The sequence below is a fragment of the Trifolium pratense genome, linkage group LG7 (assembly GCF_020283565.1).
Source record: "Trifolium pratense cultivar HEN17-A07 linkage group LG7, ARS_RC_1.1, whole genome shotgun sequence".
NCBI lineage: Eukaryota > Viridiplantae > Streptophyta > Magnoliopsida > Fabales > Fabaceae > Trifolium > Trifolium pratense.
Window position 1 is genome coordinate 47,811,296 of NC_060065.1, and position 16,377 is coordinate 47,827,672.

The 16,377-nt window shown below is 30.7% G+C and overlaps 2 protein-coding genes across 2 annotated transcripts; both read left to right on the top strand.

Moving 5' to 3' along the window:
- Window positions 1–4,652: 4,652 nt before the first annotated feature.
- On the top strand, window positions 4,653–5,522 carry LOC123897695 (40S ribosomal protein S25-2-like). Its single transcript, XM_045948431.1, has 3 exons — window positions 4,653–4,795; window positions 4,901–5,110; window positions 5,243–5,522. Exons 1-3 carry the CDS (start codon window positions 4,793–4,795, stop codon window positions 5,354–5,356), a joined length of 327 nt encoding a protein of 108 aa, XP_045804387.1. The 5' UTR covers window positions 4,653–4,792; the 3' UTR covers window positions 5,357–5,522.
- A 2,932-nt stretch (window positions 5,523–8,454) lies between these two features.
- LOC123899425 (germin-like protein 9-3) lies at window positions 8,455–9,130 on the top strand. The gene has a single exon (XM_045950543.1). The coding sequence runs from the start codon at window positions 8,481–8,483 to the stop codon at window positions 9,093–9,095; it is 615 nt and encodes a 204-aa protein (XP_045806499.1). The 5' UTR covers window positions 8,455–8,480; the 3' UTR covers window positions 9,096–9,130.
- Window positions 9,131–16,377: the final 7,247 nt, after the last annotated feature.

Consider the following 16,377-nt stretch of genomic DNA (forward strand, 5'->3'; position numbering starts at 1 on the left):
TTTATGCGGCTTCTTCTTTTTTTTTTCTTTTTTTTTTTTTTACTAAACTTTCTATAATTTTTTTTTTATTTTTTTTCCTATTTTTATGTATAGATTGTTCTGTTTTTGTTCTTATCTATAATATGTTTTGTTCCTATATTTAAGCATATCATCTTTCTATATTTTTTTTATATACTATTTTTGTGGTTAAATTACAATGAAGTATATAAAACTAGCAACGTGGTTAAAAATAATAAGGATATAATAGTAACTTTGGTGGTAATCGATTTTTTAATATTTTAGTAATAGACTATTGTATACTTTCACATTTTTGAATGGTTTTTTGTATTAATGTTTATAATATTATTAGAACATCTTCGATAAAAATTTAGAATTTTTTAACATAAGATGGATTTTTTATGAATTTTTATGTGCAACAAACTAAAAAATTCATATTTAATTCATCTCTTGTTAAAAAAATTTAAATTTTTGTAAGAAAGATTCATATAATGTACTAAACATGACCGCAGAAAAAAACTTTAAATTTCGAATGATATGCACGAGTTCAATGAAAAGTAGGGACTAAAAACACTGACGAGAAAAAATTCAGGGACTAAAAAGTGCGAAAAAAATCTCCAGGGATTAAAAATGAAATTCTGGAAATCTATAGGGACAAAAAACATATTTAACCATATTTTTTTCAAGTAGTCTCGTGGATAAGTTGGATGACCGAGGTTCGAACACAATCTCCTGCTTATATAATGCAATATCTCTGCCAATTGAGTTAAGCTCACGGTACAATTCTTTATTTTATTTATTTGTAATATAATGAAGCATTTGAAACTAAAAAAATAAGTTCTAGCATGTTCTAAATGACATGAAATATTTCCTCCGGCCTTGATTATAAACAAATATTCATTTTTTAAATTCATTGAATTGCTAATGTATCCTGTCTATATTATAGACCTGATACATTATATCCGGTCTATATTATAGACCGGATACATTAGGAATTCAATGAATTTAAAAATAAATATTATAATAAATCTATTACCATATTTTTGTTTTTATAATAATTTTTCTTAAGAATGTTTTTATAATAAGTTATAATTAGTATATCATAATTCATTGAATCTAAAAAAAATAAATATTATAATAAATCTATTGCCACATTTTGTTTTTATAATAAATTATAATTAGTATATCATAATTATTTTCATTTTTATTTAGAAGATAAAAAAAATTAATAAATCTAACTTATTGATTAGTGATAAACATTTGTCCCGTAAATCATTTTCATAATAAACTATAATTTTGACCAACAAATAATTGTCCCTTATTATTTTTAAGTGTCAATTACAATTATTTGTTCTGTATTTTTTTAATATTTTATCAACGTCTAAATGCATTAAATCCTTATTAATTTAATAAATTTTTTATTTTTATTTTATTTTCTCGTTCTATAAAATTCGATGACCTGACCTTGTTCAATCATCACATTTTCAATTTAGCGGTACACAGCTGAAATCCAATCCTTCTGAAAACCAAAGCCAATTACATGCAAAAATGAAAACAATAATCGATTCACTTGATAATCTTCCAAACGATATCATTCAGAAAATTTTCAATATTTTATCGATAAAAAATGCAATTGTTGCATCAACTGTGTCTACAAGGTACAAAAGATCATGGCGTCATAGCCACTACTTGTTGTTTGGTAGGAATTTATATGTCCGATATGGTCAACAAAATTTGGCTTCAAAAGTTGACTATTTATTCAATTTGCACGAAAGTGACCAAATTAAAACGTTTAAATTACATATCAATCCCGTTGGGATCGATGTTTTGCTTAAGAGCTGGTTACAAACATGCACTCAAAAGGATCTAGAAGATCTTGAGTTGCATCTTTACCAATCTGGTTTCACAATTGAATTTTGTCCAAATTACAGTATGTTATATATCCGGCCCATCGGACCGTCTAATCTAATTTCGAGGTCAGTTCTGACATCAAGTGACTTGCCTATATGAATATGTAAAAATTATTAAACCTTGTAATTCTGCAAGGATGCGTGATGGAGTATTTCGAGAAGCCCAGTGAATCTAAGAGAGCTTCAAATATTTATGGATGGATGGAGTTTTTGCAATCCATATGATATAACCATGTTTCTCAAAAGTTGTCCATCTATGGTGAAATTGTTCATTGATGTGGGTACTACTAATTCATTCTCAACTAATTAGCTAATTTAAAATAACTATTAATTTGAGTAATTTATGTTTTTTTTTTTTGTGTTTGTTTTGAAACTGACTTTAAATTAATTGTGCAGCTAAATGATTATATATTCGACCTTGGAATGTATTGGGAAATGCACCAAAAACCCTTGCTTGACAAATGCAATCACAAATTTACTCAACTTAAAGTTGTAGTGGTGAGAAGTTTCAAGTTTTTTCCTTCTAAATTCGAGTTAGTGAAAATAATTTTGCAAAGAGCGATAAGTTTGGAGAGGATGTTTTTTATTCCACCAAAGATTAATGCGCAATGGAAGTTCGAAAGAGATGATGTGCCAAAATATGAAAATCATTTTGGTTCTTGGAGAGCATCAACAAAGGCCATAGTAAAGTTACATGAAAATTATGTCGAGAAGAGTTTCGTCAATCCATCGCATCCAAAATGTTGGTTTACAAATGAAATTTGACTTTGGAATTGAGTGATAAGTTTAAGGATGTGTTTGTTTATTCGTAGTATGTACCTAATTTGTGATGTTATGGTGCCAATTATGTATTGTGTGTCCCTGTTTCTTTCATGTGTTTTTATTGTAAGAGTTTAATTGTGCGGAGATGAGTACAATATAAAGGTTAGAAAGGGTGCTTTGCGGAGATGAGGACATTATATAGGTGATGTTATGTCAGTAGTATTACTTCAATGAATTATGTGAACAACATGCATTACTGTTTGTGTTCTGGTTAATTTGTGTAACAAAATTGATTAAATCGGTCTAATCCAACCAACAAACAAACACCCCTAAATAACTTCATCATCATACAATTCTTTCAAGCACATACATACATACTAATACTAATACTAATAATACTTATTAATATTTTTTTAAAAAAAACTTATTAATACTTTGTCGCATAGTTCATAAATCATAACTTAATTGACAACGCCGATACCGTTAAGTTGAACGCATTCACCCACGTTCAGATCTAGGGATGGCAGAAAAACCCAAACCCGTGAGACCCACCCGAACCCAAACCCAAGTCAACGGGCGAAACCCGAATTGACTGGGTTTGGGTTTGGGTTTGGGTGACACCCGAAAATATGGGTGTGGGTTTGGTATCACTCAAACCCACACCCGAAACCCATACACCCACCCGAAACATGTTAAAATTATCTAAATACCCCCACATATATATAAGTGTAAAAGTAAAATTAGGTTTTTCACAAACCACAAACCAAAATTGTGTTTGAATTTTGCTTGAAAGTTGGAAGAACTTAATTTTGGTTTAGTTGTAATTTAATTTCTTGAAAGACTATTTTGTAATTTTAAATTCCCTTGTAATTTTAAACCTATGTTTTTGCTAAGTGATTGACAATATGTTTAAATTCCAATGTTTTTGCTTAAATTTACCTTGTTTTGCTTAAATTTGCAAAGTAGTACAAAATGTGTTGTGGGTTTGGGTTTGGGTGTAAAAAACCCGAACCCAATGGGTGTGGGCGTGGGTGTGGTTTTGCCACCCGAACAGATTTGGGTTTGGGTTTGGGTTTGGGTGTTGATTTCGGGTGTGGGTTTGGTATCACTCAAACCCGCACCCGTGGGCGCCCATTGCCATCCCTATTCAGATCCAGGACATAACAATGCACGTAAGATTCAATTCAGTAGTATTCGCATCTTCCTCTTATCTTTAAACAAAAAAAACTGTCATACTATTTTATTTTAACACATATTTATGTTTTTTTTTGTTGCTGACAAAAACACATATTTATGTTATTTAAAATATTAAAAATAAAACTTCTCACACTGAATTGATTCAAGTGGTAAAGACTTGCGCCTGTTTGGATTGACTTATTTTTGAACTTATGAAAATTAGCTTATGCAAATAAATAAGTTTTTATATTAATTCACAAATTGTCACTAATGAAAATTCAATTTTCATGAGTTGGTTTTTTTTTTTTTTTTTTTTTTTATAAACTACATTGTCAAGCTTATGTATAATACATAAAAATTTATTTATTTGCATAAGGTAAAAAATTAGTCAATTCAAACTGACCATTGATTATTGAACCTCTTAAGCAAGTGTTCAACGACAGTAGATATGACGATACGACCCTTACTCGCATGCACCTACCCGCCCTACCACAACTTTGATTGGAAAAATCCAAATTGACTGGGTTTGAGTTTTTCTCGATTTTAAAAGACGAGTGTGGGGTAGGTAATAAGGACTTTGATAGTTTGATACACACCCCGAACCTGTCTTCAATCGCGCTTCGCTTATATCGAATTACATTTTACCTCAATTCGATTAGAAACCTTAAAGAAACTCTTAAATTATATTCATATCTTTATTTTTATTTTTAAATTGTGTATTTTTTTTTTTTTGAATAATTTAATTTTAGTGGTAAACACACACCCTATGGAGTAATTTAATTCGAGTTAGTTGGGCTTATCATCACGCTTGTCAAACCCAGGCCCATATTAATCCAAACATAACAAATCTGAAACCCTATATTTCATCACACAGCAATTCAGAACTAACCCTTCTTCTTCATCTTCTTCTTCTCTGACGGCTACAACCTCATCGATTCAAAACCCTAATGGTAACCACCGATCTCAACCGCAAATTCCACCGTCAAATTCATTAGATCTGAGTCGTAATTATTGTATTAAAATTAACTTTCATTTTCCGATTTTCTGTTTAACAGGCACCAAAGAAGGAGAAGGCTCCACCACCGTCGTCAAAGCCGGCGAAATCAGGAGGAGGAAAACAAAAGAAGAAGAAGTGGAGCAAGGGAAAGCAAAAGGAAAAGGTTAACAACATGGTGTTGTTTGATCAAGGTACCTATGATAAGCTTCTCACTGAAGCTCCTAAGTACAAACTCATCACTCCTTCAGTTCTCTCCGATCGTCTCAGGGTACATTCTTATCTCAAATCACATTGGTTTATATGCAGTGCTTGTCGCTTCGATTCGTTTATAAAACAAAACATATTTTACTATATAATGTATATAATGTGATTTTTTGTCGTTATTTTGTGGTATTTTCAGATTAATGGATCTTTGGCACGTCGTGCAATCAAGGACCTAATGGCAAGAGGTTTGATTAGATTGGTATCTGCTCATGCTAGTCAACAGATTTACACTAGAGCTACCAATACATAAGCGTCTTCAAGGTGTTTATTATTTAGATTCTGTTTAGTGGACATCGATTTGAGAATGTTTTTGATTTACTTGTTTTGTTTTTCGGGCATTTTGTTTTTATGATGACTATTGTTGAAATTTTGTTCTCAATTAATGACAAGTTAAATTCCTGCATGGATTTGATATATCTCTTGATGGATGAAGTAACGTGTTTGGGTTGATTTTTCTAGAATTAATTTGATTAAAGTTAGATTTTATAGTATTATACTCTAAAACCCGGTCGTTTATGTCGGTGTAACCAAGTTTTATACTTGTGCTACCTCAAAATTGAATTCTTTCATTTAGCAATTAATAAAGATTATGGATATGATTTTGTAGAACAAGTTGATAATTGTGTCATTGCTGCAAGAGAGAGTATACACACTGATAAGCAAATAGTTTGTGCAAAAGTAAGTTTAGTCACTTCCATTGTTATTCATAGAGCCGAAATTGTTTTCAGAAACACAGTAGTAGAAACATACAGCTTCTATAATTTTGTTTAAATTAAGCTATTATATATCTATGTGATGTATGGTTTATGATAAAAACTATTGTGAGACTTTGTTGCATGAGAATTTACCTAGTTAGACAATGCGTGATTGTCCCTCTGTTTCAGATAACAACCATATGACAACAAACAACTTCAAATCTTCAACCTCCAATATTAACTCAATTCCAATCTTTACCCCTCATACCTCGAACTCATTCTCCTTCAACCGAAACATAGCTGTACCATACTGTGGATCTCTTTCCTTGACATGACACACCCTTGAAACTTCTTCATCACAAAACTAATGTATGCAAAGTAATCTTTGTGTCAACAGTCAAGTTTTATAAACCAACAACCAAAACAGTTGTCTCTTATCCATATGCATTGCACAACCGCTACAAGAGCCATTTGGTAGACTGAATGCAAGATTTCTACTACCTAATACTATATACAATACAGGGGCTTACTTTGTGGAGGATCACGGCTTAATTAATATACAGATCAAACCTGATTGATCTTTTGAACTCTTTATTGGGACCTCCATAGCAAATAAAGGGCTATATCATTGAACTACCAACACTCAACAAACTATTTCAGTACTTTTTGTTTTTGCTATAAATTGAAATTCATTAGTCGTTTTTTCCGGAAATGTTGTCCATCACAGAGGAAATGAAACCCATATATAATTGAGTAATGTTAACATGCCCAGTGGCAAATTTGCAACCATGTTCCCATGTTAGTTTTTGTTCTGGCCAACTTTGCTTTTGTCGCTTAAATATAAAGATGAAAAGTTATTATTTAGTACCAGTAAAAACCAAGAAAATCTAAGCCACTATGATTTGTGTAGTATCTTATAGATCCCGGGTTCGATTCCGAGCTCATTGTAAACAAAAAAAAAACAAGAAAATGTCTTGCAACAAGATCATTTCAGAATTTCACACCAACATATAATCTCTCTTGTCGACGAACCACAATTAGTCGAGTTAGTCTCTTGTCAACGAACCACAGTTTGAGAATGTATTCGGATAACTTGCTGCAAATGAGTTCATGTTCCCACCATTTATTCTCCATTTAGAGAGAGATAGACACATGAAAAAATTAGTGGGATCCACAAATTAGTGGGACCCACTTTTAATGGGTCCCACTAATTCTTAATGTGTCTATCTCTCTTCAAATGGAGAATAAATGGAGAGAACCTGAACTCGCTGCAAATATGTAGCAAACAGCAAAAATGGCTGAGATTGTTAAGCAATTAATGAGATTATTTAAAGTTTATGATGATAAAGTCATTTTATCCGTTGGTAGAGATAGCCATTAGAGACACACAAGTGGAGGAGTTGTGGTCACGATGTTCAATCTAACAATTTTATCAGTTGTGTTAATTTCTATCGGTATCGGTGTGACATAAAGGTACATTAATATCTTAAATGAACTTCAGCTATTTTAGGTGATTTGTTCTTGAATGAACTTCAACTATTTTAGGTGATTTGTCCCTATATGTGAATACATTAGTTTACCAACAATAAAAATTCCTTTCTATCGGTGGTGCCAATTTATGAGTTAATTAATTAATTTTGTGCTTCAGACTTTGAAGTGTGCTTCTCTCAAGGTTTTAGACTCGAATCCTTCCGGTGTCACTTTCTATGTTAGGTCAATTCATTTTCTATGTTAGGTCAATTCATATAGAGTGAAACTCTGACTTCAAATGATCCTCCGTTAGTGGATGGTAGAACTAATGTCCTTGAGATTAGTCGGTTATTGAGCTGGATACTGAGTTTTTAAAAAATTAATTTATTTTGTCTCAATTGAGCTAAAAGCCTAAAACGTTAAACTCATTGTGCCGCTGGATATGATGTTTACAAGGCACATTCTTATCGTTGTTTGGCTGCCTGCAATATTTAATTACTTAAAAAGCTAAAAACAAGTAGACCATTCTCTCAACTCCTCCAAATTCTGTGAACATGACAGAAATCTGTGGTGTGGTGCTCAAAACTTAACAGTTAACACACTTTATTACAAATTTCAGTTTATCAGATTTAACAGTTCCCAAAAGAACAACTTAAATTCTTTTCTCACTTAAACATAAGGTCTCGTATAAGTTGTATCGACATAGCTCATTTCCATGGTTCAATACATACCATATAACATACATAATTATTAAAAACGTAATAAAAAAATTCATTAAATTATATATATCTAAAAAAGTCACTACATAATTCTATGGTGTAAAGCTATCAAGCATGAACACATACACGGACACCGGACACGATATAGACACTACATATCGACACCGATAATAATTTGAGAAAATGACATAATTCAATGTAATTATAAGTGTCGGTGTCGTGTCGTGTCGGTCTCCGACCCGTGTCTGACACCGAAATACGCCTTATCTGAGGAGTGTCCGCACTTCATACTGTATACTAGCTAAATGGGACAAGAAATCAACTGCAGGCAGCAAAAATATCTGCTTTGAAATCTCCAAACATGTTACTACAATACACATTGCCAGCATACAAATAAACCACTATAAATACATCATTCCTCAAATTTCAAAAAACACAAATCTTAATTCCATTCATTGATCCAACTTTCCCTTCCATCTAATCATAAGCTATGTCTTCCACAATTTCAAAAGTCCTCACACTAATCATATTTGCATTTACCATAATGCAAATAACATTAGCTGGCGATCCAGATATCCTGACTGACTTCATAGCCCCAGTTGGAACCACAGTTGATAGCACCTTCTTCACATTCACCGGCTTCCGCGCCCTTCTTCCACCAAACACACTACCCTCAACCTTCAAAGCATTCAAAGCAAGCAAAGCAGAGTTTCCAGCTCTTGATGGACAAAGTGTGTCATATGCTGCTCTAGCATACCCACCTGGGACAATCAATCCACCACACACACATCCTCGTTCGGCCGAGCTACTCTTCCTCGCTACAGGCTCCCTTAAAGTTGGATTTGTTGACACTACCAATAAGCTATTCACTCAAACGCTACAAGCCGGTGACATCTTTGTGTTTCCAAAGGGTCTTGTCCATTTTCAGCTCAATTCTGATACTCAAAAACCTGCTTTTGCTTTTTCTGCCTTTGGTAGTGCTAATGCTGGAACTGTTTCACTTCCTAGCACATTGTTTAACACTTCCATTGATGATAATGTCTTGGCTTTGGCTTTCAAGACTAATGTTTCTACCATTCAAACTTTGAAGAAAGGTTTGGCATAATTGGTAGAACATGCAAACTTTTATTTCAATATTAAATTGCCTTTTTTTTTATTTCTATCTTTTATGCTATTTTATAATTCATTGATTGTTTTTGAAAAGTTTGTGAGATGTGAAATGGTTGATGTAACTATTTCTGTAATTGTAATCACCAGAAATAATATAAAGATGTTTTGTGTTACAGATTTTGCATCAGTATTTGGTGACATTACTTTTAAATTTAAATGCAATTTTTAGTCTCCTTATGCCAAAGTTAGGCATTATCATCACATTTATAATGCATTATCTGCACGAGAACATGTCAAAAGCATGAATGTGATCGTACATGGTGGCAAAATTAGATATTTTCAATAAATCGCTTGTATCCTATAGTGATTTTGACAAGGGCAATTTGAGATTCAATTGAACTACATCAAAATATATCATAGTCAGAAATAGATAAACGTGATCAAATAGGCTGAAAAGTGTTATTCTTCAAGCCAATAGATCTTTCATCTTATTCAAAATTTAAAACATAAACAAATTTTTATGAATCATCACTAAATATCATCCAAGTTTGTACAAGGGCGACTCTAATAAAATATTTATAATTAATTCATTATATTACATATATATCTATAACTAAATTGAATTTTTTTTGTGGCTAAAACTTTAAATACTAAAACTTTAACTTGATCTGCATGGTCTTTGGAGCGCCTTTGCCTAATATTAAATCGAAGTTGTTGTGTATGGTGCTAATCTGAATACATGAAAATCACTTCGGGCATGACGTTTTGTGACTTTCCTAGCTTCACCAACAAGGACACCTTCATTCTTAATCTCTTTTATTTTTGACGCAAAGTCACTCTTCATCTTGTTTCTGTTAACATCATCGCTGGTCTTTTCTCGCTTGGAGCAACAACTTCCCATATTAGTAAAAAGTTAATTAAGAAAGCTATGTATTGCAATATTGATTCTTATACACAAAGCTATGTTGTGTGTATATATACACAAGTGAGATACCAAAGTGATTGTAACAAACTAAAGATAAAAGATAACAGATAAAAGATACAATTCATTTGAGATATTAGAAATACAATTAATTAGGTACAACTTCGTTCATCTTAATCTCAAATTTTTAATTAATTTGAATTTCTTTGATAAAAATTTGGTGAGGCATATATCCCTTGAAGTATTAGAGATAGTTATCTAACAATCAATGAAAACAAAATAAATATATATGCATGCGTTATCTTCAAACTAATTTTTACTTCACATGGGATTTATTTATGGTTAATTTTTATTGCTTGTTGGATAAACTATCCACAAATCTAGAATATATATATATATATATATATTTTATCTCACTAACAATTAAGTTATTTCGCTTAAAAAATACTTGTATTTTTTTTAAAAGAAATAAATTTATCTTATCAACCAATATTATCAATATTAGTTATCTTATATATATATAACACCTCATTAAAAAAAAATTAAAATCTAAAATTAACATGGACACAAGTCAAACAACTAATTTCCTTTATTTTTGCTCAAAAAAAAAAAAAACTATTCTCCTTTCTTTAGCAAAAAAAAGCATAAAAAAATAAACATTAATATCATTTCTTTTCGAATCACTTTAAATGCAATACAAAAAAAAAAATTATTCTCGTTTGTTTTGGCTTCTAAAGTTTGGTGGGTTGCAAATGGTAATGGAGGTTCGATCGGGGGTTGTGACAGTTTGCTTAAGAGGTTGGTGTGATTTTGTGGAAATTGATTTCAAATGGTTGTGTTATGTGTTGTGTGAGTGACAAAGGAGTTTTTTTTTTTTTTTAACCAAACAAACTTACTGCATTTCATTAATTATCAAAAGTTCAATACATGAAGGAATAATCTCAAATCTATGGAAACTAATCCAGGAATTGGCCGCCCTAGCTAAAGTGTGAGCAACCGAATTCACTTGTCTCCTAACTTAACTTCAAAGTTCACACATGATAACATAACAAGAATAATTTCATTGACGATTGAAAGAAACTCTGAATTGCCTCGCCGTTTGGTACGAATAGCATCAACCAACACTTGAGAGTCACTTTCAAACTGGACGCTTTCAAAACCTCTACTCTTAGCTTCATTCATAGCTTGCAATAGTGCCCATGCTTCACCCTCCTCTGTTGATAAAGTCAGTTGCTGCCACTGCGTAATTCCAGCCATAAACTCACCAGAATTATTACGAAAGCAAGCACCCAACGCGGTCCTACCTGCACCGACAAAAAATGCTGCATCTACATTGCACTTTAACCATCCTATACGAGGTTTTTCCCACCGAATGGTGCTGACAAGCGGAACATCATGATCATCGTTACTTCGCAATTTATGGACGGCAATCCACTCGTTCCACTGATCAAGATTATGTTTATTTTTTTTAGCAAAAATAAAGGAGATTAGTTTTTTTTTTGACGCGTAAATAAGAGATTAGTTGTTTTCATATTAATTTTAGATTTTAATGTTTTTAATGAGGTATACAAATATGATGAAATTGAAATGCTCGGAATACTCATGTCTCCAAGTCTGCAGCGTTACGATGCCAAAGTCATTGATCGAAACTCCTAGCTCCACTTTTATGTATAGATTTGTTCAACTTCTTTGATGTTATTTTTTTTATGACACAAACAAACTCAACTCATTTTATTAATCACATGGTTCTCAACAACAAATGAGCAATCGAATTCGCTTGACGCTTTATAGACTTGACCTCAAAGTTGGGATTTAAAACTAACAAATTTTTAATGCTACAAACAATCAAGCTAAATTCAAAATTTCCAATATGTCTTGCATGTATTGCTTCCGGTACGTTTGTGCATCACTTTCAAATATTATGTATTCCATCTGCAAATGTAAAAGCAGATAGCATGCATTGCTTCCAATATAGCCAGCGCTTCAGCTTCCTTGATGGAGTAACTGCCAACGTCCCAAGCTGCCCCTGCACATACAAACAAACCTGCATCGTTCCTAATACACCAGCCGCGGTTTCTTCCTCGCATAGTTGACAAATGGTCGGGAATTGAACATAATGTCGGCGAAGCCGGACTTTTGTTGGGAGACATTCTCTACATATCCGCCAAAGCAAATGCTTTGCTTTAGGTGGCGCTCTAATTTTCCACAAGCTTTTTCAATCACCTTGAGCACCTCCACCTCCCCGCTCACCTTTCTCTTGCATCATAAACTTATAACTGTTCTCAGTGTACAATTAGAATTTCTTTTGCTGCATCATAAGAAAGAAATTGCAATTTTTTTTTACTATCCCATTGTTTACCCTCCAACATAAGATTATTCACATTTATATTATACACACCTTGGAATTGTGGTGCTCTCACCCAGCCGCTTCTATCGCCCCTAATCCACGGATTATTCATCACTTTGATCTTGGTTCCATCACCAATCTTCTAAGCACATGACGCAATTTTCATAAACTTCTCCAAACATAACTTCAGTTATGACCAAAAGTAGCTTCTAAAAATGATGAGTGGGGAAAGTACCTTGTTTTAAACATTCTAGAGCCACCATTGTGTTTGGATTTGTCATCATATTTCACCCTTGTTTTGCCACCATTGCCATATTCCACCCTCTCCCGTGCCAGCCACTTCTTTTCTTTGATGTTATTAGATTGTGCGATTTGTATTTTTATGCTTAGATTTCTTCGACGATTGACGATTATGATTCGAGTAAAATTATATTTTAGGGTAAAAAATCTGAAAAATTATTAAAATTGATGAGGACAAATTATATAAGTTGGTAGCAATACTTTTAATATATTATTATTAGTAGATTTGTTTTGACTAAACTTTCTTTTTTATGCCTAAATTTTCTAGGGTAAATGATCATTTACCCCCTGCAAAATAAACAAAATTTCGTTTACCCCTTGTGCAGAATTTTTTTTTTTTTCTGTTTACCCCCCTGCAAAACATAAATTCCCTCATTTTTCTCCCTGAGTGTACAGCAGGACATGCGACTGTGCACATATGCTGACGTAACTTGTACACGTAGACAAAATCATTTACATTTTTTAAAAAAATTCCACGTCAGATAATATATTATTTTTTTAAAAAAAATTTCCTAAAATAAAAAAAACAATTTTTTTTATTTTGCACCAAAAATAAAGATTTACTCCCAAATAAAATTTATTTTTAAATTAAAAATTTTAAAGATTTATTTTCAAATCTTTTTTAATTAAAAAAAAATAGAATCTTTATTTTTTAAAAACAAAACTTTACTTTTTTCTACATAAATTTTTAAATTTTTTTTTTCCTAAAATAAAAAAAAAACGAAATTTTTTTTATTTTGCATCAAAAATAAAGATTTACTCCCAAATAATTTTTTTTTTAAATTAAAAATTTTAAAGATTTATTTTCAAATCTTTTTTAATTAAAAAAAATAGAATCTTTATTTTTTAAAAACAAAACTTTACTTTTTTCTGCATAAATTTTTAAATTTTTTTTTTCTAAAATAAAAATAAAAAACGAATTTTTTTTATTTTGCACCAAAAATAAAGATTTACTCCCAAATAATTTTTTTTTTAAATTAAAAATTTTAAAGATTTATTTTCAAATCTTTTTTAATTAAAAAAAATAGAATCTTTATTTTTAAAAAACAAAACTTTACTTTTTTCTGCATAAATTTTTAATTTTTTTTCCTAAAATAAAAAAAACTATTTTTTTTATTTTGACCAAAAATAAAGATTTACTCCAAGATTTACTCTCAAATTTAAAATTTATTTTTAAATTAAAAATTTTAAAGATTTATTTTCAAATCTTTTTTAATTAAAAAAAACAGAATCTTTATTTTCTATAATCTTTTTATTATTTCTGTTTTTTTTCTTCTATAATTTTTTTTTACTAAACTTTGTATAATATTTTATTGTTTTTTTATTCCTATTTTTATGGATTGATTCATATTTTTAATATAGTACAATTATAATGAAGGATATAAAATTTGGAATATTATTAAAACTATTTGGAATATTATTAAAACCAATAAGGACAAATTAGTAGATTTGATATTAATCAATTTATTATATTTTTTGACGGAATTAATCAATTTATTATATTAGAATTAGAAAGATTTATCTTTCATCGGAAAAAAAATTGTTGCTGCTACGGGTATCATGGTGTTCTCTACTACTTGGTCAAAACCCTTTTTTGGGTGGATTATAAAGTTGACACTTTTTCTGTTTTTCATAATTGAGACAAAAAAAAAAACTCTTTTCTGGCCAGACCACAATTTTTTATTTTATATTATGCATTCAAGATATATGCAATTGCTTTTTCATTAGTGTATATTTCCCACACCTAAAATCCCAGCAATCGAAGCAAATCCATAAAACTCTAAATTTGTTGGACAAAAAAATTCATAAATTTGTCATCAGCTTTGCATATGTTGCTATTCATATGTTGAAAGAACGTTGAAGAGTGGAGATGTGGTAGAGATTAGCAAAAACGGTGTATTATACGTGAGGATTTCATTCAAATTAAGTTTTTGCAGAAGAAAACAAGTATTGGGTTTTTTTTGTTGAATTGCCACCTTTTTGATTTGGTGTCAAACTTAAGATTGACACCCGGTGTCAGCATATCCTGTCTCAATTCATTAATATATTACATGTTTATAACTAAATTGAAGACTAATTTAAAAAAAAAATTGAAGTTTTCCTTTGTGGCTAATATTTTACATCCTAAATTAACTTGAATTCTTTGGAAAGGTCTTGCCTAATTTTCAATTAACTTTATTTTTTAACGGCAAATATATTATTAATAATAATCGTCTCTGCATAAGATGAACGGAAAAAAAAAAAAAGACATCACCTAGTAGATATTAACTTCTAATCCCATTCTTAGAACGTTGATAAGCTGAATACACGAAAATCATTCCCTGTACTATGACGTCTTGTGAGTTTCGTAGCTTCAGCGACAATGACACCTTCATTCTTAATCTCTTTTATCTTTGACGCAAAGTCACACTTCAACTTGTTTCTGTTATCATCATCGTTTATCTTCTCTCTTGGCTTGATATCATCACCGTTTCTCTTCTTTTTAGGCTTGGAGCAACAACTTCCCATATCTTAGGAAAAAGAAAAAAATTATGTTTTGCGATATTATTGTTTTATGATACACAAAATATCAGCTATTATGTATACATATATACAAGGCAGGATAATAAAGTGATGGTAACAAACCGAGAAGATAAGGGGAAAACATATATGGTAAAAGATTTATAAAAAAAAAAAATAGTAAGAGATAAACTTCAACTATACAATTATGTGTATTTTCACCTCAATTTGATAAAATATTGGTGAGCCATATTTTTATTATAGAGTTGAGATATACTTTATTTATTTATTTTATTTTTTTTACGAAAGATATATTTTATTTATGTAGGTAATTTTTATTAGTCGTTAGATAGACTAACCCAATTTTTTAAAAACAGTCTAAAAAAATCTATATTTTTTTTATCTCACTAACAAGCATAGGTAGATAGGGTCGGATAAACCGTTTTTTTAGAAGAAATATTCAACTCTTTAGTTTTTTTTTTTTTTTTTTTGACAATTTGAACTCTTTAGTCTTATGATTTTTTTGCATTTATTAAAGGTTTAACTATTTCATAAATTTCTAGTTTATTCAAAGAGTTTTTTAACCACTAAAATTATAATTAAATTTAGTTAAGTCACGACGTAGTACTATTGAATATTGATGTTGTATTATGAAAAGTCAACATTTCTCCTTTTAGTTTTTATCGATTTTGAAATTGTATTAAAATAATCAATACTCTTAGATTTTTTTAGCAGCACACATCTTTTATTAACAAACTCATCATAACATAAGCATGTCTTTTCTTTTCTTTTTTTACATAAATTTACATAATAGACGCAGACATGCGTGAAACGCGGTCTGTCAGTCTGTTAGTAGCATGTAACAGAAAAATGCTTACAAATAAGACAAAGCATACAAATATGACGAAATTGAAATACTCGGAATACTCATGTCTCCGAGTCGGCAACGTTACGACGCCATTGATTGAATATGTATTAGTCGAAACTAATCTGTTAATATCTGAACCGAACAAACACCGCACCAAGATGGAAAACAAAATAACGCCACAACAATACAACGACCAACACAACAGGTCTGTTTGGCTCAGTTGTTTTTAGAGCTTATGCAATATAAATTAAGTTTTATGCTATTTTATAAGTTCATACTGATGAAAATTGTAATTTTATAAGCTATTTTATTATAAACTACCTTGAAAAACTTATAATAAT

Coding starts and splice junctions, on each gene's coding strand:
- LOC123899425 (XM_045950543.1), top strand. CDS start 8,481: ATGTCTTCCACAATTTCAAAAGTCCTCACACTAATCATATTTGCATTT.
- LOC123897695 (XM_045948431.1), top strand. Junction 5,111..5,242: donor TTCTCTCCGATCGTCTCAGG/GTACATTCTTAT, acceptor TGGTATTTTCAG/ATTAATGGATCTTTGGCACG.